The sequence below is a fragment of the Lucilia sericata genome, unplaced genomic scaffold (genome assembly GCF_015586225.1).
Source record: "Lucilia sericata isolate MDLA Ls3-8-SP2 unplaced genomic scaffold, ASM1558622v1 Contig000553F_arrow, whole genome shotgun sequence".
Taxonomy (NCBI): domain Eukaryota; kingdom Metazoa; phylum Arthropoda; class Insecta; order Diptera; family Calliphoridae; genus Lucilia; species Lucilia sericata.
In genome coordinates, this window is record NW_023994563.1 from 175,577 (window position 1) to 203,178 (window position 27,602).

At 30.5% G+C, this 27,602-nt stretch overlaps 3 protein-coding genes across 8 annotated transcripts; 1 reads left to right on the forward strand and 2 right to left on the reverse strand.

Moving 5' to 3' along the window:
* Window positions 1-45: 45 nt before the first annotated feature.
* On the reverse strand, window positions 46-4,975 carry LOC119606120 (heat shock protein DDB_G0288861). 4 transcript variants are annotated; one of them, XM_037959506.1, is made up of 7 exons: window positions 4,136-4,975; window positions 2,747-3,693; window positions 2,209-2,359; window positions 1,158-1,582; window positions 518-1,091; window positions 320-449; window positions 46-262 (listed from the first exon to the last, which is right to left on the reverse strand). In XM_037959506.1, the coding sequence occupies exons 1-7, from the start codon at window positions 4,627-4,629 to the stop codon at window positions 236-238; spliced, it is 2,748 nt and encodes a 915-aa protein (XP_037815434.1). In that variant the 5' UTR covers window positions 4,630-4,975; the 3' UTR covers window positions 46-235. The 4 variants fall into 4 exon arrangements, with proteins under 4 accessions (XP_037815434.1, XP_037815436.1, XP_037815437.1 ...); XM_037959508.1 differs by having other exon boundaries at window positions 518-1,076; window positions 4,136-4,974; XM_037959509.1 differs by having other exon boundaries at window positions 518-1,076; window positions 2,209-2,356; window positions 4,136-4,954.
* An 851-nt stretch (window positions 4,976-5,826) lies between these two features.
* LOC119606134 (biotin--protein ligase) lies at window positions 5,827-27,136 on the reverse strand. 3 transcript variants are annotated; one of them, XM_037959530.1, is made up of 14 exons: window positions 26,921-27,136; window positions 26,549-26,843; window positions 26,186-26,481; window positions 25,100-25,112; window positions 23,762-24,827; window positions 23,252-23,450; window positions 19,257-19,405; window positions 18,227-18,386; window positions 16,048-16,257; window positions 15,799-15,981; window positions 14,797-14,946; window positions 14,568-14,711; window positions 6,583-6,911; window positions 5,827-6,519 (listed from the first exon to the last, which is right to left on the reverse strand). In XM_037959530.1, the coding sequence occupies exons 2-14, from the start codon at window positions 26,688-26,690 to the stop codon at window positions 6,342-6,344; spliced, it is 3,219 nt and encodes a 1,072-aa protein (XP_037815458.1). In that variant the 5' UTR covers window positions 26,691-26,843; window positions 26,921-27,136; the 3' UTR covers window positions 5,827-6,341. The 3 variants fall into 3 exon arrangements, with proteins under 3 accessions (XP_037815458.1, XP_037815456.1, XP_037815457.1); XM_037959528.1 differs by having other exon boundaries at window positions 24,956-25,112; XM_037959529.1 differs by having other exon boundaries at window positions 5,828-6,519; window positions 18,227-18,365; window positions 24,956-25,112.
* LOC119606133 (kinase suppressor of Ras 2) lies at window positions 7,515-13,744 on the forward strand. Its single transcript, XM_037959527.1, has 2 exons — window positions 7,515-8,354; window positions 9,893-13,744. Exon 2 carries the CDS (start codon window positions 9,926-9,928, stop codon window positions 13,304-13,306), a length of 3,381 nt encoding a protein of 1,126 aa, XP_037815455.1. The 5' UTR covers window positions 7,515-8,354; window positions 9,893-9,925; the 3' UTR covers window positions 13,307-13,744.
* Window positions 27,137-27,602: the final 466 nt, after the last annotated feature.

The following is a 27,602-nucleotide window of genomic DNA, read 5'->3' on the forward strand; positions in this document are numbered from 1 at the left end:
TGTTAAACGTTAAAAAATTAATGTAAACATTTTTAACGATTTGTTTTTTTTTAGTAATTAAACAATAAACTGTTTATTTTAATTCATGTTTTAATGGGGGTTTTTTCATGTTGTTTTAGAAAAGTAGTTTTTTTACTTTTGTTCAACTTTTACTTAAATAAAAAAAATCGGTTTATATATTTTTTTAAATAACATACACAAAGTTTTAAAGAGTTTTAAGTTGTTGTGGAAAAGTTTAATAATAGGCTCTGCGGGGGTTATTCTAAAATAAAGAAAATGTGACATTTAAATGAAATTATAAGAAAGAAACAAAACTTACCAAAGGATTAGGCCTAAAACGATAGGCCAACATCATGCGTTTACGATAAGCATCGTATTCATTATCACACTCTTCCGGTGTGGCAGAATTTTGTACACCCAAACCTTGGTTGCCCTCACGCTGAGGACCCCTAGTGTTAAAAACAAAGAAAGCTTTTAAAATTTTTTCCTATTTTAGTTTTGTTTTAAACTGTTATACTTATTAACCGGATCCACTATACCAGCACCATCTTGACCCAATCCTTGTCCTTCCTTCCAGCCTAGTTTTTGCAGCATTTGAAAACCAATATTATCCTCTTTCAATTTATACTCCTTGTAATCACTCAAATCAGGCTGACGATTACTTTTCTTGGCCTCATATTGTTCCATAAACTTTTTCAATTCTTCTGGTGGTAGAAAATCACCAATATGATGTTTACCCTCACTTTGTTTGGTTAAGGCTAAAGCCCAAATACGTGTAGCCTCCATTTCTGCCTGACGCAGTTTATGTTCCCAGGTACCACCATCAACATCTTCATCCGAATCGTATTCATATTTAAATTTACCACTTTTAGCTAAACGATCGATTTCTTGCCTCTTGCGCATCATGTCCTGATACAAAAGATTCACTTTATAATGTTCTTCACATTTCTTCCAATCTTCTTCGGAAAGATTAGTGGAACCATAGTTTAATTTGGCATAACTCAAGAGAGCAGGATCACTGCGTGTTACTGTTGTTAGCAAGGGTTTATTTTGGTTAGCAAAACTGGAAGGGACACCTTGGCCAAATAAAACTCAATATTTTTGTAAAAAAAAACTTTTTTTTCAAATTGTGCTTATTTAAAATCAGCAAAACTCACTTGACGACGAAGAACTCTCAGGCATTTCAATTTTACCGCCCCAACGTGATTTGCGCAACTTTTTCTTTTCCATGCGTCTCAATTCCTCCTGTTCCTCGGCTTCTCGTTCCTGTCTTTCCTCCTCGCTCAATTCATTACGACACTCTATACGTCTCTTAATATTATCCCTATTACGATCCATCATACCGCGACGATACTCATCATCCGAATCATTATCTGCACTTATAACCGATTCCGGATCATATTTATCTTCCTCTATGGAACAGTATAAACGTCTTTGCTTATAGCCGGAGGGATTGGTTTTCTTTTCTTTTTCTAGTTCTTCTTTTTCCTTTTGTTGCTGCTCCTTAAGTTTCTCCTGACGTCGATCGATTATTTGTTGTCTATAGTGATGATATTGTTCAGAGGTTTTATCAGAGAGAAACCTAAATATTAAAATAGACAGAAAGAAGAGAAAATTTCATAGAAAAATAAACGAAATGTATGAAAATAAATTTACAAAATTATTTTTTTGTTTTGCAACCAAAGTTTGGACGAGTTATTTGTAGAGAAAAATATGTTTTTTTAGATTTGTTTCTAGTTAAAGTTGTTTAGAATCCAGCTGGTAGAGAAAATCCTTCCTTGGTTTCTTTATTTATGGGTTGAGACGTTTAAGGTTGTTGGCTTCATTATAGTTGTTGATTTTGTTTAAGAAGTTATTGTTGCTTTTTTTTAAAAAAAGGTTTTACTAAGTAAGAAGGGAATGCATTGTTTTTGAAATGAAAAATTCATGTGTTAAATAACGAGTTCCTTTTCTCATTTGTCAACACGTGGAATTTTCATTTTGAGCTAGTTCTTAAACAACAAGAATTATAGTATATAAACCAGACATTTAGCACATTTATCTACACACTGTTTAGTGTCTTTTCAAACTATTGTTTAGTAAAATAATTTTTGTTATTTAATAAAAAAGCCTATGCATTTCTTTTCTTTCTTACTCCAACCTTTTTCTTTGCCTTTTTTATTATTTGATTATTATTTATTATTACTTTTTCATTTATTAATTATTTACCACAATGCTGGATGTAATTGATTTTTATAGCCGCGTAAAGTTTCTTCGTAAGCATCACCATTGTCGGCAACCAAATCGATAAGATTTTCTATAGATGTTGGTATTTGTATGCAATTAGTATTGTCGACAGGATTGTTGTCTGAAAAAACTACTGAAAAATTCCTTTAAAATCGTGCTCGAAATTTTTTAACAATTTTTTTGGGTAAATTTTTGTTTAGTTTTTGTTTGTTTTGAGAAAAAAAAAAAGAGAACAAAAGAAAAGTGATTTTGTTTTTACAAGTAAAAGAAAAACAGAAAAAAGTAACATGCTTTTTTCAACTGAAGTGTAATTATGAATTTAAGTGTAAAAAATAATAAAACAAAAACTAAATGCATGTTAAATTATACATTTGTTATTGAGTTAAACTATTGTTTGTTATAAGAACTTAAATAATAAAATGTAAGAAAATATATTACAAATGTTATGTTGGGTATATTTCTTGGAAATTTCTTCCTTTAAAAAAAAATTATTTAAAAAATATTTGAAAATAATACTAACCTTCATCTGTTTGTTGTTGCTGTGGTGTATCTAGCTCTTGATAATTATTAGCCTGTGGAGGTGTTTGTTGTTGCTGTTGATCTAATTCAGTTTGTTGTTGTGCATTTTCTGTTGTTTGTTGCTCAAAATTTTGTTGTATTAAAGCTGATGTTTTTAATTCCTGCTGCTGTTCTTCTAATTGTTCATTTGCAATTTGTTCCTGTTGTTGTTGTTGTAGTGGTGGTGTTGGCTGCTGTTGTTGTTGTATATTTTGGACTGGTATTTGTATTGCTTCTAAATTTAATTGCGGCTTTGGTATGGCATTCAAATCAAATTCTTTTGGCTGTGGTATGGCATTTAACTGCATTGGCTCTGGAGCTGGTATCATATAAAGTGGTGTCAAATTTGCCAGGGCTATGGGCAATTGTGGTGGTGGAGGCGGTGGTGGTGGTGCCACTTGTACTGCCTGCATGGGCATTAGCATAGCAGCCGCCGCAGCTGCTGCCGCTGCTACAGTTGTAGGCGGTGGCGGAGGTGGCACAAATTGGGGTGCTGCTGTAAAGAATGCCGCTGCTGTATGTGGTGGCATTGTGGCAGCTTGTGTATGATTGGGGCCCTGCATAGATTGTTGTAACATTAAATTTTGTGCTGCCATTAGTGCTGGATTAAATGAGAAAGGTAAAGATGGTGGTGTGGGTGGTGGAGGCGGTAAGGTGGACTGATGATGGTGTTGAAGCTGATGCTGATGACGTTGCTGATGTTGATGCTGTTGTTGTAATTGCAGCTGTTGTTGTTGTTGTTGCTGCTGCTGCTGCTGTTGTTGTTGAAGATGTAGTTCTTGTTGTTGGGCAGCCATTATGCCATCTGTAGTTTGATTAGAACTTGCAGTTTGTTCCATAGTGGCATTAGTATTGGTAGCACTGCTAGTGCTTGGAGTTTCTTCTTCAGTTGTGGTAGCAGTTTCAGGACTATAATGCAAATACAAAGACATTTTAATAAAAACACTCAAAAAAATCTTGAAATTTAAAAATAAAAATATTTTTAAGAAAAATTTATTGGAATGTGAACATTATAAAGTTAATATTTTGTAGCAGAACAAAATGCAAGAAATTTTTGACTGGCCAAATTTTTTTGACTGGTATGACTACAATCATACTGGTCCAAAGGTTCTCTGTTCATTGCTAGCTTACACCAACCGAAATTTGATTTGTCAAAAAAGAACTATTGAGCGCATTTGAACTGTTACAACAACAACTATGCTTCCTACAGTATACATATTTAAGTGTGGGGTATACAATTTGAGCACATGTTTACAATGATCCTTGAAATTATTTTTTTCCCAGATTTAAGTGAAATTTTTGAAAGAAAACATTTTAAAACTAAATTCTAAAAAAAGCTAATAAAACTTACACTGGCACCACCACTGGCGGTTTAGGTTGTTGTTTTTCCAAAATCTTCTTAAAGTTCTCTAAAAATGAGCCATCATTACAGAAAGTATTCTGGATCTTGACTGGCGGCTGTTCGGCCGAAGGTGCCGTAACTGTTGAACGTTTTAGGCCACTACCATACATTTTACCTGTCTTGCCGGTTAAACTAGACAAACTGGATTTAGTAGAGCTTATCGCAGCAGCAGACTCTGACGAATCTAATTTTTTCTCTTCATCTTCGTCGGCCTTTACCTCAACCGCCTCATCATTTGGAGCTTTATCAGTGTTAGCAACAGAAGACGACTCAGTACTAACACCTTTAAGTTTGGCCGCTAAAGATTGTGCCGCTGCCACTGCCTTGGCCAGCTCGGCTGTACGTTGTTTTTCCAAGATTTCCTGCCGTTTTTTGGCAATAATTTCTTCCTGTTTACTCATCTGAGCAAAACGATCTATACGTGAGGAATTGCGTTGTGCCATTTTCCTGGTCTATCTTTTAGAAAGATTTTATTTCTAGTTTAATCTGATGTTAGATGAAAAAAATTTGTTGTAGTACTTTTTTTTTGTCTACAAGCAACTTTGCTGCACTTTAGTTAGGGTGTATGTTAATAATTTGATAAACACTTAAATATTTTTCATTTTTCAAAGTTTTTCATGTTATTAACTTTTAAAACATTGGTTTGCTTATTATTTAAAAGAATTTCTTTAAATTTCCACTTAATTCCAGCGAAAAATTGTTTGTCAAAAAATTTTTCTTGTTTTATAATTTTTCACTGCAATTTGCAACAGAGTCCAGCGTCAAGCTAAATTCAAGGCGACGCCGTTAGCTCTAATTTGTATTATGCCAGCGTTGGTCTTTATGACGTTTGTCAGCCGGCTAAAATTCATTTGACATTTTGAATAATAAATAAAATGTTAAATTTCTATAGTTTAATAAACATTTTAGTGGAATAATATTAAAACCGTCAAGCCGATTAACGTTGAAAAGTTTTTATTGTCCAAAGATTTAACAAAATTTAAGCTTAAACGAATTTGAGTCGCGTCGCAAGTTTTTGAATTGTTACACTTAGTTGCAAAAACTAGTAGTAGATTTAAATAAACATCATTGCCAGTTTCAATCTTACATGTACACTGTTAAAAACAGTATCACTTAAAAACTGTTATACTGAAAATATTTTATGAAAAAAAAATACAGAAATTTTCTATAGAAAAAGCTATTGTCCATAAAGTATTTTGTAAAAAAGTAGTTATTTTAAAAAAATTCTGTTATATCTAACTATTTCTATAGAAAAATGTGTTGTAATAAACAACCGCTCTGATTAAACTTTTATACCAATGTTTTGTCTAAAAAACGTTATACTAAAAATATTCTCTAAAAATCTGTTAAACTGAAAAAAAAAATTATAGTAAAATAACTGCTGCTTAAAAAACGTTTATACAAAAAGTTTTTATAGAACAACATTTTAATACAGGAAGTGTTCTATAAAACAACTTAAAATACAAATTTTACAAGAAAATTAGAAAAAGTACTGTTTTCAATTTAAAAAAAAAAAATATATATATATGTTTAAAACCGGTATATTTAAAGTTTTATAAAAATTATTTTTGTGTACTTACAGTTTTGTAAAACCAAATTTTCTATAGTAAAATATTTTAAAAACTAACTTTTCCTTTTTTGGATTTATAATTTTCTTTATTAAGTTTACCATTTCGCAACAAATATTGTTTATTTTTATTTATATATTTGTTTAAATATTTTTTTAACAAGAACAATAAATATTTTTTTTCAATTACTTTATAATATCGAAAAAAAAAAAAAAAAAAACACTTATAGAAGACATAAAATATTACGAGTCTTTTTTTATTTTAACAATAATAAGAAATGACTAGAGTTATTGGAAATGTTATAAATGTTTCGTTTTTAGGACAAAATTTGAAAAAAGCTAAAAAATTTTAATAACTACACTGACTAATAGGAATACGTTATATATTATTTGATATATTTAGGCATTTAAATATCATTAAGTATTTTTTGTTTAAATAAATGGCAAATTAATTTATGATTATATAAATTCCCAATATATAATAAGTGTATTTTTTCACTTCTTGAACTTTAAATCTATATAAATTGATAAATACGAATCACTTAAATGCATAAATATGTTAAAATTAGTTTCATTAAATCGTTTAACTTAATAGAATTTTGGTATAATTAAACCTTTTAACATATCAAAACTATTACCATCAGGTTGTACTACTTCAACGGCACCATTTGTTAATTTCACTTTTAAATAACCATAATCATCTATACCAATAACTTTAGCCTCTTTTTTTGAACCATCTTTATCGCAAATTGTAATAGATTGATTGCTGTTATGAAAAAAAAGAAATTTAAATTTGTTAAATTTTAAAGAAATCCCTTTTCTTACTTACCCATGCAACCATAAATCATAATATAATTGATAAAATGTTTCAAAATCACCAGTTTGTACTAATTCTATTAAACGTTCAATTTCATTAAACATCAAAGCCAATAGCATTTCATATTTAATTGAGGGTAATTTTTGTTGATTTGCACTATTGTAATCACGTATCATATCATTGAGGCATATTGTGGGTTTACGATTATCTAAGTTAATGGCACATCCTATATTTACGATAGCATTTGTACCCATTAATGTTGTCTTGACGACAAGTCCACCAATTTTATTAATGCCATTAGCATAGGCATCGTTGGGCCATTTTAGACCAAGATTAAGGACCTAAAAAAATAAATAAAAATATGTTATTACAATTCTGTGACAATAAGAAAAAAGTACTTTACTTTTTAATAGTTTTTTAATAATATCTTATAATAATGATAAAAATTTATATAAAAATATATTCGACTTGCTCGAATATTATACAATTAATGGAAAAAAATAATAATAAAATTGTTTTACACAAATGCTATAATTTAACTTTTGTAATTTAAAGCCGTTTTAGCCGTCGTATCAAATTGTGTATTTTTGTTCCAAATAAACATTAATTTCTTTAAGTGTATCCCCTTTGTTTACATTTTATCTTTCTTTAAATAATGAGTACAATAAGGACCACAGCCACAATCGATAATATAATAAAAAATGATCCCCTTAAATCTGGCAATATTATATTATTGCTTTCTGTACCCTAACGATTCATTAAAATATTATTTTCTAATATTTTTTATATTAAATATAAAATTGCTTTATAACCACAGTCGCTTAACGCCAGCGGTTGCAATTATCATCATAAACATTATCCCCACTTCACATGACATTTGACATATTAAATACAACTCTTCTAAGCAGCTGTCACCCTCTACAATTCGTTACATTTCGCAACAGCCCTGTATACTCGTATTCGTTACTCCAACAAACGACTCGTTGCTTTGTGCAAATTGAGAAGAAAAATTTTACTTTTTTTGTGCTGTGAAATTATTTAAATAGAAGAAATTAAACAAATAACATAAATAAAAAATATGTAAATACACAAAAATTGTAAAGAAAATCCATTAAAAAAATAACAAATCAATGAAATAAATCAATATTAAAGAGAAAATTATACACAAAAGAAAAAAATTTTGTCAAGATATCGCAGCGAAAGTAGGCGCAAAGCAAAGAATAAAAAAAGATTTTTTCACACACAAGACCCCTACAAAAAGAAAAAAAGAATTGATTCCAAATTTTTTTTTTTGAAGAAAAAAAATTTGCAGCCCAATTTGTTGTTGTTGTTGGTGGAGTGTGGAAACGAAAGAAGAATATATTAACGAAATTTGTTTAAAGCAATAAAAAAAGTAAATAAACGAAAAAATAAAAAGAAACAAATTTTAATATTACACAAAATTAATTTGTTTAACAAATATAAAAGAAAGAAGAAAAATAACATGAAATTAAGTATAAATAATGTAATAACATTGTTAGAAGAGGAGCTTTAGAAAAAACCTCCTCCAATACCACCCTATTAAACCAAACAATCTATTAACTAATGCCCTGTTGTTTGCTGCTGCCGCACTAAAAAATATAATAACAACAACAGCAAGACTTCTTACGGCTGAGCCAACAAAAACAAAGTCTTGTACGAGTTAAAATTAAGAGAGAAAAAAAACAAAAACAGAAATTAAAGAAGTTTTCTGTTTAAAAACTAGAATTAAACAATTTTAAATGGAATTTATGTTTTAAATAAAGGTAGTTATTTAGTATTTTAACATTTTTATAAAATAAAAAAATATGTATAAAGTTTTCACACATTATTGCCTATTCTTCGTTTGCAACTTCGTAAACATACAAAACAAAAAATCAATATCTACCAGACTATTGTATTGACTTTTTGCAAATGTTTTGTTTTTTTAGAATCTATAAAAGTTTTTCGCATAAAACGTTTTAATATTACACTTGTATGAATAAATTGTTAAATATAGTTGTATTTATTCGTCATCATGATAAACTAAATATATAGTGGGTGAAACATTTAATTTTCTTATCTAATGTTGTTTTCTGCTCTGGCGTTTTTTTTTTTTTTTGCCCTCATTTTTGAAAATTGCTTTTACTACTAGTTTGAGTAATAGATTTTTAATTAGGATATTCTATTGTTAGGGGACTGTATTTCAAAGGGTTTTTAAGTTAAATTAATATGTGAAAGTGTTACTTTTAGAATATATAATCTATCGATTTATCTATCAATCTATCTATATATCTATCTATCTATCTATCTATCTATCTATCTATATCTATCTATCTATCTATCTATCTATCTATCTATCTATCTATCTATCTATCTATCTATCTATCTATCTATCTATCTATCTATCTATCTATCTATCTATCTATCTATCTATCTATCTATCTATCTATCTATCTATCTATCTATCTATCTATCTATCTATCTATCTATCTATCTATCTATCTATCTATCTATCTATCTATCAATCTATCTATCTATCTATCTATCTATCTATCTATCTATCTATCTATCTATCTATCTATCTATCTATCTATCTATCTATCTATCTATCTATCTATCTATCTATCTATCTATCTATCTATCTATCTATCTATCTATCTATATATCTATCTATCTATCCATCTATCTATCTATCTATCTATCTATCTATCTATCTATCTATCTATCTATCTATCTATCTATCTATCTATCGATCTAAACATTGTCACAAAAAGGCACAATACAGTTCCAGACTTTAGTAGGATGTTTGAGTACAGCAAAGGGCTGAAGATAAAATCTCAGAACCATTTTGTAGATTATAGATTAAGGGCCTGAAAAGTTTATTGTGTTGTGTTCTTAACACTATGTTATATTTAATCAGCAAAACATTTTAATAAAAGTCTAGTAATAAATTAAAAAAATACTCTTCAATTTTCATCATACAAGTATCTAGAATAAATTTTCTTAGAAGAATATTAATAAATTTTCATCAATTATGAAAAAGAAAATAACAATAACAAAAAACCCTAATGCTGTTCATCATGAATTTTAAATAATATTTCATATAAATCTTAACAATTACTTTATATAAAAAGATATCCATGATTCATTAGTAGTTAATAACAAAAGACACCTAATAAGCATAATGCATAATGGCAGCATTTTTAAGAAACCTAAAAATATTCAGCTTTACAACTCAAATAGGCAATAACGTAAATAAACATTTACAGAATGCACAATTATTATTTTTACTAATTAATTTTTTATTTCTTTTTCACTTCAGTAAAAAACAAACAAAACATCCTTCCTCCCCAAAATGAGCAGTGCTACAACAACTCCCACTAAAACAATGATGACACCCATACAACAGCATCAGCATTCTACTATGCCGCCACAGCATTCGGCCTCTACCCACTCCACACCGGTACGTAGTCCTCAGCCTAGTTCTCACTCAGCGTCGACTTCATCGCTACCGGCCAATGATTTGGATGTCATACAAGACATGATTGATTGTTCGGCCAATCGTTTAGAGGGTTTGCGCACCCAATGTGTAACCACAACTACGTTAACGCAAAGGGAAATACGTTCGTTGGAGACCAAATTGTTGCGTATGTTTTCAGAATTACTGCTAACCAAAGGTAGACTAAATGAACGTATACCGGCCAGTGGTTTGCCTCATAGTTCGAGCAATGAACTAAGGCAATGGCTAAGGGTAGTGGGCTTAAGTCAGGACTCCTTAAATGTTTGCCTAACACGCTTATCAACGTTGGAACAAATTTTGGAATTGAGTGAGCAGGAATTAAAAGAACTCATACAAAACAATCCTACTTATAGAGAGGAGGAAATAAGACGTTTGACAAAGGCCATGCAAAATTTACGTAAATGTAAAGATATTTTAACAAAACCCAATGAAATTTTACAGCCCGCAACACTAGCAGGAGAAGGTGATAAGAGCAACGCTTCCACAACAGCACAGTCCGTGATTAATAGAGAAACTAAAGAGCAATTAATAGAACAATTGTTTTGGGATTCATGGGATCGACATCATCGTGGCAGTGTGGGTAATATAGGAGTGACCGCTTCCCCCAGATCTCATCGTAATATGAAACAAGCTAAACAGCAGCAACAACAACAACTAACCAATAGACAATCTCCCTCTAATGACAACCAAAGCTGCAAGTCATCCTCCACTACGATGAATAATTCGGGCGAGGATAATTCGGTATCAGCATTGACTTTAACACTAACACCATCACCGCCTCATTCACCTTTTACACCCACCTCAACTTCTACTAGTTTCAGCAATTTGGGCGGCGGTAGTAGTTTGAATGGCACACCACAAAAGGGTAAAATAGCTGGCACCCCACCACCCATGATAAAACATGCCACCGCTCTTCAAGGCACACAACCTTTAACACCTACACATAGCAGCGGAGGTGGTGGTTATCATCAGCAAGATCATATACCCATACCGTTATCAAAATCTAAATCAAACGAATCACATTCACAAGATTCCCCCTCTATAATGGCAAATAATGCTGGAGGAGGTGGTACTGGTAGTGGTGGCGGTCTGTCTCGCTCTCGTCTCAACACTGATCCTAGTCCCGATAGCCATTCTTCTACCAGTTCGGATATTCTAATGGAAACCTCCAACAATAGCAGTAACAACAATAGTCTACAGGTACCCCTGTCTCCCCTAACGCCCATAGTAAATTTAAGCATGAGCCACAATATAGCTCATCGCTTTGTAACGCTAGTTAAAATGGCAACATGTGATCTCTGTCAAAAGCCCATGTTTATTGGCCGCAAATGTAAGGAATGTAAATATCGTTGTCACAAGGCCTGCGAGCCATACGTGCCCAACTCCTGCTGTTTGCCACCAGAATTTATAGATGAATTCAAGCAGGCAATTAAAGATGCAGTTTATCCTTCTCAAATTACTCCCCCCACTCTCAATAATCAGTCACCAAATCAGGGCCATGGCACACTAGGTAAGGGTCGCAAGGGTTTACCTTCCAGCCGTCACAAAAAACATCCCTCTACCGCCAGTTCCAATGTGGGCATGCATGATAGCAGTTCGCCCGGTTCTAGTTGCAACAGTTCTAGTCCTTCAAGTCCAGCCCTTTTTAATATACAACATCAACATTCTTCGGGCGATATGCAGGCCACCACTATAATGAGCTCTTCAGCCGGTGGTTCGAGTACTAGCTCCAATATGTTGTCCACCCCTTCTTCGCATAAGAATGCAAGTCAATTTAATTTTCCCGATGTCACCATCACCTCGAACTGCAACAATCCTTCAGGTGCTACCACAGAAACTATATTGTCGGCACAAAATGCCAATAACACATCACCAAATCACGAATTTTCTGAGTCACACAAGTCGCGCAACAATAGTCATGAGGCTTTAACATCAGCTTCAAACAATGCAAATACTCATCACCACCACCAGCACCACCATCATCATTCTAACACCAACTCTACCAATAATAGTATTAATGTTGTTAACACCAACAATTTTACCACCTCCACATCGTCGACTCTCACCAATCACTCCAGCAATAGTATTGTTAATGTTGGGCCGGCCACGTTTTTCCAAAGGAAACTCAGTTCGGCTGGTGTGGATAAGAGAGACAATTTTGCCGAACTTTCCGATACTCATAAATCGAACGATAGTGACAAGACGGTATCTTTATCGGGCAGCACATCGGCTTCAACTGATTCAGATCGCACACCCGTACGTTTGGACTCCACAGAAGATGGTGATTCTGGCAATTGGCCTAGACAAAATTCGCTCTCACTAAAAGAGTGGGATATTCCCTATGGTGATCTACAAATGTTGGAAAAAATAGGCCAGGGTAGATTTGGCACGGTACATCGTGCTCTGTGGCATGGCTCGGTGGCTGTTAAACTACTCAAAGAAGACTATCTCGATGATGAACACATGTTGGAGGCCTTTAAATTGGAGGTGGCCAATTTCAAAAAGACACGTCATGAAAATTTGGTTCTATTTATGGGTGCTTGCATGAATCCTCCCTACTTGGCCATAGTTACATCGCTGTGCAAGGGTAACACGCTCTACACCCATATCCACAGCAGGCGTGAGAAATTTGTCATCAACAAGACCACCCTAATAGCGCAACAGATCACCCAAGGTATGGGTTATTTGCATGCTCGCGGTATTACTCACAAAGATTTGCGGACAAAGAATATATTCCTGGAAAATGGCAAGGTCATAATAACCGACTTTGGTTTGTTTAGTTCTACCAAATTGCTGTACTGTGATAAAGGTTTGGGTGTACCCACTGGTTGGTTATGCTATCTGGCGCCTGAGTTAATGCGTTGTCTAATGCCACGCAAACCTTCCGATGAGATTTTACCATTTTCCAAAGCCTCCGATGTCTATTCTTTCGGCACCGTTTGGTATGAACTGCTGTGTGGTGAATTTCCCTTTAGGGCCCAACCACCCGAATCGATTATATGGCAAGTGGGTCGTGGCATGAAGCAAACATTGGCCAATTTACAAACCTCGCGTGATGTTAAGGATATATTGATGTTGTGCTGGCGTTACACGGTCGAAGATAGACCTGATTTTCCCAAGCTACTAACCTTATTCGAGAGATTACCTAAAAAGCGTTTAGCTCGCTCACCCTCACATCCCATACAGTTGTCTAGATCTGCTGAAGCTATATTTTAAATTAAAGCCCCAACATAAAACAATATATGAAACTGTAACAAACAACTTAAGAATGTTAAATTTTATTTTCAAATTAATGTAAATAACAATAAAAAAACATACGACAAAATACAACATAAAATATAACTACTATATAGAAAAACCCATACTCCTAACAAAAAGGACTTTTTTCTTAACAAAAAGCATTCCTTTAACGATTTCGCAAGTGAAAACAAACAAAAAATCATATAAATTATTGTAGTTTTTTTTAGCAAACAAAAAAAATGAGCGGTAAAACAAGTACACTGATTGTAAATATTGAGTTGAGTAATAAACAAACAAAAAATATATAAATTATAAAATAATAAAATATTAAAAAAATCATACATAATGCTTTAAGTAAACCACAAAACAAAATGTTTAAATTTAAGTGAAAAGACAGAAATTAAAAAAAAAACTCTTAAAGAAACTTCTAATTACATTTCAATAATGTAAGCAAAAGTAAATTTAACAAACAAAATGCATTAAAAATTAAATAAAATACAAACAAAAAATATGACATTATAAAATAAAAAAAAAAAAACATAAAAGATAAACATTTGAATTCTATTACTTCATTTTCAGCAAAATCGACAATCTCTTTTTGTGCTCAATAAATATGTAGCAGGGTAATTATTTTTTTATTGAAATGACTTAATTGGGAGCGGGAACAAACTACAGTCGAATCTTCAAACCAAATAATAGTGGAAGCCATAAACAGTTTATAGTCGAGAGTATAGACCAGACTATAGACGATACTACAGATCAAATTATCGTTGAGAGATTGTAGACCATACTATAGTCGACACGATAGACCAGACTGTAGACCAAACTATAGTAGAGACTATAGACGAAACTGTAGTGGAGACTGGACAAAGCTGTAGTCACGACCATAGACAAATCTATAATCGAGCATATATACCATAGTATAGTGGAATTTATAGACTAGACTGTAGACCAGTTTATATTCTAGTCTATAGAAGAGATAATATTATAGACTATAGACCAGACTATATAGATTACCAGACTATAGATTACAGACTAAACTATAGAGCAGATTATAATCGATAGAGTGGAGCAGATTATAGTTGAGGTCACTAAAGTCGAAATAATAAACCACATTATATTCTATATTTTACCAGAATGTACGCAAGACTATAGGCCAGATTATAGTCGAGATTGTATACAGTAACTCATACATATTTTTATTTTAAATATTAAATTATAGAAAACAATCACTTACCTTATATAAAGGATGATTTTTTAAAGAATTGATCATAGCTACACCCAATATATGTTGTATTAAAGGTAAACGTTGACCCAATGGTGTATCAAGTTTTATGTGAAGTTGTATAGAAAACATAGCACAACCCAAAGGACTAAGCCACTAAAAATAGCAACAAAATAATACCAACAAGTTAATAAATAATACTAAGTAAATTGTTATATAAATTAAAAAAAAAACTGCAAACCTGATTATTACTGCGTCCCATGCCATCAGTTTGCTGACGTGGTATAACCGCAATGCCATTAGTTAATTCCAAATCCGATATAACATGCTGAGAACTGTTCACAATGGGAGCATATATAACTAAACGGCCAACATAGGCAGTTTTAAGATTCTGAGAAAAGAAAAGAATATAAACAAGTAAGAAATTATAGTCGGGCGTTGCCGACCATATGATACCCTACACCAGTTATGAATATTAAATGTGATTTATTTTTCATAATAAAGCATTTATCTTCAATATTCCCTTGTTCCGATACATTTAAGCAATTTATAAATGAAAAACTAATTTTCTGAAAGAGGCTTTATATGGGGGCTAGGGGCAAATATGGACCAAGCCCGATAAAATTTTGTGAATATATTTATATTGACATAATATTTTATTGTGCTGAATTTCATCGCGATATTTGTGTTTATAAGCTGATTCGGGACATTCAAGTAATTTTCTGAAGGGGACTTTGTATGGGAGCTAGGGTCAAATGTGGCCCGATCTTTATGAAATTTGGCAGGGTCATCAAGACTTCTATAAAACTTAGTTGTGCCGTATTTTATCGATATATCTGTATATTTAACATAATTATGAGCTCAGAAGCCCTTTTCGGGGGGTTCTCTTCTATGGGGGCTAGGTGAAATAATGGACCGATTTTAACCATTTTCAATAGGCTTCGTCCTTAGGTCAAATAAAACGTGCGTGCCAAATTTCATCCAATTATCTTGAAAATTGCGACCTGTACCTTGCGCACAAGGTTTACATGGACAGCCAGCCAGACGGACGGACGGACGGACGGACATAGCTTAATCGACTCAGAAAACGATTCTAAGCCGATTGGTATACTTTAAGGTGGGTCTTTAAGGTGTATGTTACAAACATCAGCACAAATCCAATATACCCTCCCCACTAAAGTGGTGTAGGGTATAAAAACCATCATTTACTGTAACATACTTAAACTATGAAAAGAACACCTACCTCAAAATAGTCCACTGTAGAAAAATCTTCGGGACAGGAATGTATTAAAATGGGTAAAATATTCGAATTGACTTTTGGCAGTTTATCATCTGGACCACAGAATTTCATTGTTAATTTAGGTGTTGTTAAAACATTATCAGCATCAACACTGGGCTTTAGTTTTTCCAATAACTCAAACTTGGCCTACATAGATAAAAAAATAATTAAAATATTGAATGTTTTTTTGTTTTGTTTTTAAAAGTAATTTACCTCATGTCTACCCAAAAAGTACGCATTTTTAAATATCAATTTAGGTCCTGCACCATTTTCTGTTGTCTTTTTTCCTTGTTGCACACTTAATGTTAAGTGATTTTTCAGCAAATCAGCAAAGATTTCATGACGTATATTATCATTTTGTTTGAGTATGGAAAATTTAGATTCATCAGTTTCAAATTCTGTGGGATTTATTTCCAAGTGAACCTGTAAATAAATTATGGGTTTAAAGTTGTTTTGAGGATCATTTTTTAATCCATAATTTTTTCGAAGGAAGAAATCAAATCAATATCTTTTTTAAATTGTCACCATCTGAACGTTTACAAAAAGTATTCTGTTCTTAAAGACAACACTAGATATAATGGTGATTTGCTTTTGTTTTGCATTGATCACAATATATTATGTTTAAAAGAAATAGAAAATAAATCAGATGTAGTGCTATGGTCTGTCAAGGAATAGGTCCAATAATATCAGATAACCAAATTATAGTTGAGACTTTAAAGTAGACTACAGTCTACCAGAATACAATCGAATAGATCAGACTACAGTCGAAATGTTATACCAGACAAGTCAAGTCAAATAACCTTACTATAGACGAGAGATAGACTTTAGTAGAGATTAAATACCAGACTATAGTCAAGTCTATAAACCAAACTGTATTTGAGTCTATAGACCAGACTTAAATCAAGCCTAAAGTCTATAAACTAGACTATAGATAGACCAGACTAAAGACTAGACTATAGACCAGACTATAATATAGACTATAGTCTAGACTATAGACCAGACTATAATGTAAACTATAGTCCAGACTATAATATATAGTCTACACTATAGACCAGACTGTAGTATAGACTATAGTTTACTCTATAGACCAGACTATATTATAAACTATAGTCTACACTATAGACCGGACTATAGTCTACAGACCAAACTATATTGTAGACTATACACAAAACTATAGTCTAGACTATAGACCAAACTATAGTCTAGACTATAGACCAAACTATAGTCTAGACTATAGACCAAACTATAGTCTAGACTATAGACCAAACTATAGTCTAGACTATAGGCCAAAGTATAGTCTAGACTATAGACCAAACTATAGTCTAGACTATAGACCAGATTGTAGTCTAGAGTATAGACCAGACTATAGTCTAGACTATAAAGCAGACTAAAGTCTAAACTATAGACCAGACTATAGTCTACACTATAAACCAGACTCTGGTCTAGACTATAGACCAGACTATAGCCTAGACTATAGACCAGACTATAGCCTAGACTATAGATCCGACTGTTGCTTAGGCTATAGATCAGTCTGTGGCCTAGACTATAGACCACTATAGTCACTCCTATGCCAGACTATAGACCAGACTATGGTATAGACTATAGATCAGACTATAGCCTAGACTATAGATCAGACTATAGCCTAGACTATAGATCAGACTATAGCCTAGACTATAGATCAGACTATAGCCTAGACTATAGATCAGACTATAGTCTAGACTAATATGCTCAATTCTATAGACCAGACTATATTCTAGGCTATAAAGCAGACTATAGTCTAGACTATAGACCAGGAGGCAAATTCTGGAGGCGAATGAAACCTAAATAGAATTTACAAAAATTTTATTAGAAATTTCGATCGCTTTCGAAACCCAGAATTTGGCCCCCGACTATGGTATAGACTATAGATCAGACTATAGCCTAGACTATAGATCGGACTATAGCCTAGACTATAGATCAGACTATAGTCAAGACATAGACCACTATAGTCAATTCTATATACCAAAGAATAGTCTGAACTATAGGCCAGACTATAAAACAGGCTAAAGTTGAGTCTATAGAAGATTTAATTATGAATTAAATAACATTTTACTAGGAAAAGGTTGATAAGTTTACAGGGCAACAACAATTTATCGGAATATTATTAGTCATTTGTAAATACTTGGATTAATATCGAACAAAAGTCAGTTACAAAATGAGCTAATTATTATATTAAACAATAATAAACCAAGTTCAAATTTAAGCTTGGGTTATACATAGGCCTATTTATAGTATAGGTTTAGAATAACAGATTTCAGTCTTCAAACACATATAACAAATTGTTAAAACTACTAGAAAATAAAAAGCGTGGTCAACATAAAAGATAAATATTTAAAAATTTTATAAAACTTACTTGTGAGAAGACAGCAGTGCCACCACTCTTTTTATTACTGGCTAGCAAAAGACTAGGGGTATTCCAGGTTTCTTCGGTGCCCAATACTTTAACATCTAGCTGGTGCGTAACACCTTTCAAATCCTTGAGTTCAATGGACCTTGGTGGACACACTAGAGCTCTAAGCGTCGTGTATGTTTTGGTGTGTTTTTTTTTTATGTTTTGTTTTATATTTTTGTTGTTTTTTACATATATAGTTTGGAAAAGGAACCACATATACGAAAAACATTTCGCACATACATACACGCACGCAGTTTTTGTTTTATTTTTAAATTTGCATTTAATTTTTTAAGTTTAGTTTTACACACATTTAGAGAAAAACACAACAGCCAGCGAGCAAAGTAACAACGTATGGTAGTAGTTTTTTTTTTTTTTTTAAAAATAAAATAAAAGAATATATGAAGGTAGGAAAAAATATATAAGGCAAATATCTAACAAAACAAATTACAAAAATTTATGTTTAGTTTTAATATTTTATAAAAAAAATGTGTGTTGTTGGTTAAAAATTAATGAAATTATGCAATTACTTGTTTTTAACAAAATAAAAAGCTTTATTAATATTAATAAAATTTAATAACTTAAAAAACAAGCTTAAAAAGTAAATACGACTCTGGCCTTAAGAAATTTTCCAAAAATTTTAAATAAAATTTAAATTTAATAAAAAAATATTGTATTAAAATTGCAAACCATTCATGCGTTGGTGCATGTAGTGGGAGAAATAATTTCGTATATGTTTTTTTCTTGTTTTTTGCCATTTGTTAAAGAATTTATATTTTGATTAGTGTAAAGAAATTTGTGTTAAGTTTTAGGAATTCCAAATAAAAAATTAACTAAATAAACATTTAGAAAATTTAGTTTGACACTTAATTTTGTTATTTACATACCAACCAATTTGTTAGTAACATTTTTGCATTTTTTTAATTTCGTATAAAACTACATATTTCCAAGGGTAATCTAATAGTTTTATTAAAATGGAAATATTTTTACTTACGGTTTACGTTGGTTGGTATAAGCCGAATCATCACTGTCGGTGGAAAAGTTTTTCTTAACCGGTGAGGGTTGATAGCAGAATATATGATGCATCATTTTGACTTTTTGCCATTTGTCATAAGAAAATTGTACCAATTCATGTTCACGTACCTTTTAACAGAGTTTTAAAACAAAATTTTGAAAATTATAACGTTTTTTTTTTAATTATTATTATAATAATTAATGAATAATGGGCATACTTTTAGGATTATTTGTAAAATCCATTTAAATTTTTTGTTTAGAAAAAGTTAAGGCCTAAAAGTACCCACAAATAATTGGATATTGTTTACAATTATCGTCTCCATAAGAAAATGTCGGAAAATATTTTAAGTTAAAATATTTTTAGTCATTTTCTAACTTTTTAACACATTCGAACTGTTAAAATAATATCTAAATCATAAAGATTCTTAAAAATATTATTTAAGATCAATTCCTAAAATCTTCTAATTTCGAAGTTGATAATGTAAGATTTTTCAGCAATGTTCGAAAATTCGAAATTATGTTCGAACAATTTTCAATTTTTTAAAATAGTCTCTAAATCTTAAGGATTCATAAAAATTTAGTTTCAGTTTTCTATAAGGTCAATTTCTTAAATTTTTCCAATTTCGAACTTAAAAATTTAGTTTAAACTTTCAAAATGTTCATCAATTTAAAAGTATTTTTCTAAAAATTTCAAAATTTTCAAGAATTTTAAAGTATTTGTACTCTAGTATTCGAATATAAGCTTTTAAAGCTATGTTCGAATATTCGAAAAATTTTTAAAACTGTTAAAATAATCTCTAAATCATTTCATTTCATAATAATTTAGTTTCAGTTTTCTATAAGGTCAATTTCTTACATTTTTCCAATTTCGAACATAATAAATTTGGAAAATAATTTCAAAATATTCATGAGTTTTAAAGTATTTTTACTCAAGTATTCGAATATACGATTTTTAATCAATGTTCGAAAATTCGGAGAATTGTTAAAAAAATCTCTTTATTATGAGGTTTCATAAAAATATAGTTTTAGTTTTCTAAAAGGTCAGTTTCTTAAATTTTTCCAATTTTGAAAATAATTTAAAAATGTTCATGAGTTTTAAAGTATTTTTACTCTAGTATTCGAATATAAACTTTTTAAACTATGTTCGAAAATTCGAATTTAAGTTCGAAAAATGTTTAAAACTGTTCAAATGGTAATTTAGTTTCAGTTTTCTATAAGGTCAATTTCCAATTTCGAACTTAAAAATTTAACAAAATTTTCATCAATTTAGAAGTATTTTTCTAAAAATTTCAAAATTTTCAAGAATTTTAAATTATTTGTACTCTAGTATTCGAATATAAGCTTTTTAAGCAATGTTCGAAAATTCTAAAAATTTTTAAAACTGTTTCTAAATCATTTCATTTCATAATAATTTAGTTTCAGTTTTCTATAAGGTCAATTTCTTAAATTTTTCAAATTTCGAACATAATAATTTTGAAAATAATTTCAAAATATTCATGAGTTTTAAAGTATTTTTACTCAAGTATTCGAATATACGATTTTTAATCAATGTTCGAAAATTCGAACTTAAGTTCGAAAATTTTTAGAATTTTTAAAAAAATCTCTTAATTATAAGGTTTTATAAAAATATAGTTTTAGTTTTCTAAAAGGTCAGTTTCTTAAATTTTTCCAATTTCGAACATAAAAATTTTGAAAATAATTTAAAAATTTTCATGAGTTTTAAAGTATATTTACTCTAGTATTCGAATATAAACTTTTTAAGCTATGTTCGAAAATTCGAACTTAAGTTGGAAAAATTTTTAAAACTGTTCAAATGATAATTCATGAGGTTTCATAAAAATTTAGTTTCAGTCTTCTATAAGGTCAATTTCTTAAATTTTTCCAATTTCGAACTTAATCATTTTGAAAATATTTCAAAATTTTCACGAATTTTAAAGTATTTGTATTCTAGTATTCGAATATAAGCTTTTTAAACAATTTTCGAAAATTGGAACGTAAGTTCGACATTTTTTTTAAAACTGTTAAAATAATCTGTTGAGAATGAGGTTTCATAAAAATTTAGTTTCACTCTTCTATAAGGTCAATTTCTTACATTTTTCCCAATTTCGAACTTAAAAATGTTGAAAATAATTTCAGAATTTACATAAATTATAATATTTTTTTTACTTTAGTGGTCGAATATAAGGAATGTTCGAAATTTTAAATTAATGTTCGATATTTTTTAATCTGAGACTAATTTGGAACTAATGTTGGGACATTTTTCCAATTTCGAAATTAAACTAAATTTTCATGAATTTTAAATATATTTTTAAAATACAAGCATTTTAAGCTATGTTCGTAAATTCGAACCTAAATTCTCATTTTTTTGCCATAAAAATTATTTTTTCATCGAAAACTCACTTTTTACTAAAAAAAATCACTTTTTTGTCGAAAAATTACTTTTCATCGAAAAATATTTCACCAAAAAATTACTTTTTGACAGAAAACTAATTTTTTCACTTTCCACTCAAAAATATTTTTCTTACTAAAAAATTATTGAAAATTTATTTTTTCGCTTAAAAATTACATTTCTTACTGAAAAATCACCTTTTTATCAAAAACTCTAATTTTAACTATTTTTCTTCAAAAACTCACTTTTTTACCGAAATCTCACATTATTCTCGTTTTATTCGAAAATTCACTTCTTCACAGAAAAATTTTTATTTCACCGGAAACTTAAATGTTTATAATTTTTTTTTTTACCAAAATCACATTTTCACCGAAAATTCACTTTTTTCCAAAAACTTTAATTTTTACCGAAAATTCACTTTTTTCCAAAAACTAAAATTTTTACCGATAATTCACTTTTTTCCAAAAACTTAATTTTCACAAAAAAAAATTTATCAAAAATTCATTTTTTCACCGAAAATTCACTTTATCACTGAAAACTCACTTTTTAACCGAAAATTTACCTTTTCACCGAAAATTTACTTTTTTCACCATTATCCGAAAATTCACTATTTCAGAAAAAAATTTTATTTTACTGAAAAATGAAATTTTCATAAAAAATTACTTTTTTAGCAAAAAAAAAAAAATACATTTTCATCAAAAATTCGAAAAACTTACATTTTCACTAATTTTTTTTAACAAAAACTCTCTCACTGAAAATTTACTATTTCACCGAAAATTCACATTTTCACCTTTTCACCCAAAAATCACATTTCACCTTAAATTCACTTTTTTCCAAAAACTTACATTATTACATTTTTTTTAACAAAAACTCACTTTTTCACCAAAAATTTACTATTTCACCGAAAATTCACTTTTTTTTAATCGAAAATTCGCCTTTTCACTGAAAATTCAACTTATCTCCAAGAAATCACATTTTCACCAAAACTATTTGTGACTGAAAAATTACCTGTTTACTTATTATTTTTATTCACAGAAAAATCGCCATCGACCGAAAAATTCAATTTTCGTTTTAGCTGTAATTATGACAAGAAGAGCCAATTGAATTTTAATCGAAACGATATTTGATGTCACATTTGATCATCATTAGTGGGTATATTTATGATCCCAATTGATTATTATGCAAAACTGTTAACTGGGTAGCAAAAAATGTTTAGCATTACAGAATTCTTTGAACATTCATTGTGACTCCCTCTAAGCCTAATTTAAGCTTTAGCCCTGACTCTTTGTTAACTTATTTAAGGAAGAACCAAACATAACATTTTTAGCCACATTTGAGCTACATTCGGTATAGTTTTGTAAGTAAAAGAGACACTACAAAGCTTTCAAAGAAAATTATTGTAGTATAGAGCCAAAATATGTACTCTTTAATGCGATATAATAATTATTCATACACCCCCACCAAAATTAAATAATAGCATTAAAAAAAGCCTACAAGTATGCACATGTTTTAAAACAACAATTTCGAAATGTAACCAAAAAAAAATGACTAATAAGAAAAGAAAAAATTGTCCATACAAAACTTACCTCTGCAGTACGATATGTAGGCAATATAAAGTGTAAGATATCCGAACACAATGATAAAACTTTGCCACCCCTTAGAAAATAGTCGACAAACAGTTCACCAATTGTATTGGGAACTGTTCCGCATACGACCAATAAAGCGGTGGTATTTAGCCAATGTTTTTGCTCAACTTGTTGTGCAGTTAAAGGATAAATGGTATAACTATAAAAAGAAAATCAAGGATAATATAAATTGTTTTATTACGCAAAAATGATTAAAAGAGATCAAAAATATAAACGCAATGAAGTGAATTAAAAAGAGAAGAGAAGAAAGTGCAACCCATTTCCAAATAGAAAAAACAAATACCAATAAAAATCAAGAAATATAAATTTCTTATTTCAAAGTTTTCCATTTATATACAATATAATAGTTTTATTACTTTTTTATGGTTATGGGGAGGGAGGTCATAATAAAAATAAGGTCATTATCAGTTATGAAAAAATGATTTAATTTTTAAAATGAAATAAACTTACGTGTTATCAGCTAAGATTTCTTTTAAAGTGTTTACGGCACTTTCTTTGGCCGTAGAAGTTTCGGCATAAACTAAAACATTGAGGGGTTTGCACTCGGTTAAACTGTCTTTGTGACGTTTTAAACTAGGACGTTTGGCATTATCTTTAACAGCAGAAGGTGAGCTACCAGAACTGGCAGCAGCTGGGGCAGTTAATTCTGTTTTAGCTGTGATGTTAGTAGGGACTGTGGCTAATGCTGGTGCTGTAGATTTTTGTTCTATTTTTAACATTTCCTGGGTTGTGGAAGAGATTGTTGCTGTGGCTTCATTAGCTTTGGAGGAAGCATTAGATTCTGGTTTCTCCGTCTCTTGAGTAGCGGGCAATGTTGATTTAGTTTTTTCTGTCAATTTGGCAGCAGCAATTTTTTCCAATTCACTAGCTTCCTTTTGTGTTTCAACTACGGCTGCTGCCGAGGTAGAAGGCTCATTTGAAAATTTTACCGTTTTAAAACGTCCTGTATCAATGACAGCAGGTTTTCGTATTTCTGTTGGTTTGGCTCTAGATTTACTAGGACTTTGATGGGATTTTGGGGAAGATTTATTGGCATAGTCCGTAGTCGAGGTAGTTGCTGTTGTGTTAGCACCTGTATCAGCAGTCTTTGCTAATTGCTCAGTTTTTATAAATTTATCCGTATCTTTGGTTATGCGGGATTTCTCTGGACTTGCTTTAGTGGACAATTCTTTGGTTAGATGTTCTACGTTATCAGATTTCTTAGCATCTACTTGTGGTTTCTTTGGTGATTCACTAATATTTTTAGGAGATTCTTTTGATTTCTTACTTTCAGCACTCATCGAGGCACGTTTCTCTTGTGGTATTAAATCAGGTTTTATAACACCCGTCTTGCCTTCAGTTTTATTCTTATTATAAACATATTCAGTAGCTTGATTTGCCAAAACACTTACGGCTCTTAAGTCTTCCAAATGTTTAGACCATTCGTCGTCTTTAAGACTCTCATTACTACGTGCAGGTTTACGTAAATGACTGGATAACTTGTCATACGGTTGAGGAGCACCATCATTTTTTACCGCTGTCAATAAAGAAGATTAAGGAAAATGTAGTTTAAACATTATGGAAATTTTTGTGAATTTGTTTTAAATATAAACTTAAAATTGTAACTAAAAGAGTGAAGTTAGTTGTATTTTGTGTTTTGCTTACACTCAATCCTTAATAATGGTAGCTGATCATTGATAAGAAAATGATTTTGTAAAAACGTGTCTATTAATAATTTTGTAAAGTGCTCAATATCGGTTTCAATAAGCACCGCTAGGTGGGAATCTATTTTCCAGGCAATCAGCTTACCATAATTTTCAATCTGTAATGGGAAAAAAAGTAAAAAAATTATGTTAAAAAAGTTATTTTTTGTAAATTAAAAAACTTAATTTAGAAATGGTTTGGTTTAAAAAATTCCGAATATCTATCTATCTATCTATCTATCTATCTATCTATCTATCTCTCTCCCTCTCTCTCTCTCTCTCTCCCTCTCTATCTATCTATCTATCTATCTATCTATCTATCTATCTATCTATCTTATCTATCTATCTATCTATCTATCTATCTATCTATCTATCTATCTATCTATCTATCTATCTATCTATCTATCTATCTATCTATCTATCTATCTATCTATCTATCTATCTATCTATCTATCTATCTATCTATCTATCTATCTATCTATCTATCTATCTATCTATCTATCTATCTATCTATCTATCTATCTATCTATCTATCTATCTATCTATCTATCTATCTATCTATCTATCTATCTATCTATCTATCTATCTATCTATCTATCTATCTATCTATCTATCTATCTATCTATCTATCTATCTATCTATCTATCTATCTATCTATCTATCTATCTATCTATCTATCTATCTATCTATCTATCTATCTATCTATCTATCTATCTATCTATCTATCTATCTATCTATCTATCTATCTATCTATCTATCTATCTATCTATCTATCTATCTATCTATCTATCTATCTATCTATCTATCTATCTATCTATCTATCTATCTATCTATCTATCTATCTATCTATCTATCTATCTATCTATCTATCTATCTATCTATCTATCTATCTATCTATCTATCTATCTATCTATCTATCTATCTATCTATCTATCTATCTATCTATCCATAAACAGAAGTTTAGTAACGACCTAAACCTCCTTCATAAAAAAATTATTTAAATTTTGCAAACAAGCCTTATTGTATAATAAATCAATTGTGTTTTAATTTTTTTTTGGCAAATACAACTTCCTAACACATAACTTAGTTCATTAACATTTGTCCTTCAACTCATACATATGCTTGGCCCCATTTAAACAGCAACACTCTAAAAGTTTGATCAATAATTTACACAAATAATCCATAAACTTACCCTAACAATATCCTGTTGTTGAACATTATCGGACGAAGGCTGGATATCAGTTTCGATCAGCAGACGTATAAGACCAAGTTTATCTAAACTTAAACTACGCAATAAAGTTTCAGAAGGCTCATTAAATGCAAATGGCTGCAAACCAGGAGCATCGGGAAATGAAATCCAGGGTGTTGTAAGTAAAGTTTGTAGAGGCATAACACAGCAGCCTCTATTGTTGCCATGTAGCCATAAAATTTCTGAAACCTTGGCCACTTGACGATTAGCACACAATTCTGAAGTAGCCATAGAAGCATCTAAAGAGTAAAAGCATGTTTTTTGTTGTTAGCTAATATGGTTTACACAATAATTTAAAGCACTTACCAAATCCATCATCGGAAGACGTGGGTAATGCATAAAATGCTATACTAGCTTGGGAAGCCAATTGTTCTGTAATCTTCTGACATATTTTACTAATACGCCAAGATTGCAAAAATGTAGCGCTCACGTAATACAATGTTAACATGATGATTATTATTATACCGTCACTTAAAGCAGTCTTGTCTTATTTGATTAAGTAGATTGTGTGGAGAAGAAAATTTAGTTTTGGGGGGAGTGTTGGCTGTACAAGCGGATATTTGCAATAGGAAGTTTTTCTTATTTTCAGACAATAACACCACTTCAATTTAGTGTTTTTGAAAAAAAAAATTAAATAAAATAAGCCCGAATTCCTTAAAAATTGGTTAAATAACTTACCCGTTAAGTGTTTATAAATCCAATATATTACGCTTTTACCACCATACGCAACTGCAGTTTTCTAGCTTTAACAAAATTTTTCACAATTTGCCCAATTCTGAAGCTTTTTTTTATTATGTTTTCATAATTTCTTTTACGTTTTACATTCATAACAAATAAGATTTTTTTATCGTTTTTCTTTTTATCGAAAGGAATTTTGACGTTTTTCTTATGGGGTGATTTTTGTTGTTGAGTTGCTTTTAATGAATATGGCAATATTATTTGTGTAAACAGAAATGCCACCTCAGTTGCAATTGGGCATTTTTTTCTTGGATTTAACTTAAAAAAAGAGATTTGTTGGAAAATTTGTGGGATTTTAGCTTTAAATGCACTTGAATACAGAAAAATAGATGTTTGTTTTGTGTTAAATTTATTTTAAATTGATACGAAAACTGCGAGATTTTTTTTGAAGAAAACAACACTTTTAGTTTGGCGAATTTATTTTTGATATACATACCTACATACATATGTATTTATAAATACATATCGATATATTAGATTTATACCGATATACATATTTCATTTTTTCATTTACTACAAGACTGGCATAATCCAAAATTCGGGATAATTTAGACGAGAAACATATTAAACTCTACTCTCTGCATTAGGTTCAATTTTTCAAATCCCTTGTTTTGTTTAAAAG

Bases quoted from the DNA above. Each gene is read 5' to 3' on its own strand.
- LOC119606133 (XM_037959527.1), top strand. From the start codon at position 9,926: ATGAGCAGTGCTACAACAACTCCCACTAAAACAATGATGACACCCATA.
- LOC119606120 (XM_037959506.1), bottom strand. From the start codon at position 4,629: ATGGCACAACGCAATTCCTCACGTATAGATCGTTTTGCTCAGATGAGT. The intron at 3,694-4,135 runs GTAAGTTTTATT...TTTGCATTATAG, and splicing joins CCGCCAGTGGTGGTGCCAGT to TCCTGAAACTGCTACCACAA. The intron at 450-517 runs GTATAACAGTTT...TTTTAACACTAG, and splicing joins ATAGTGGATCCGGTTAATAA to GGGTCCTCAGCGTGAGGGCA.
- LOC119606134 (XM_037959528.1), bottom strand. From the start codon at position 26,690: ATGTTAACATTGTATTACGTGAGCGCTACATTTTTGCAATCTTGGCGT. The intron at 15,982-16,047 runs GTAAATTACTTT...TTATCTATGTAG, and splicing joins ACTTTTTGGGTAGACATGAG to GCCAAGTTTGAGTTATTGGA. The intron at 6,520-6,582 runs GTAAGTAAGAAA...TTTTCATAACAG, and splicing joins TATGATTTATGGTTGCATGG to CAATCAATCTATTACAATTT.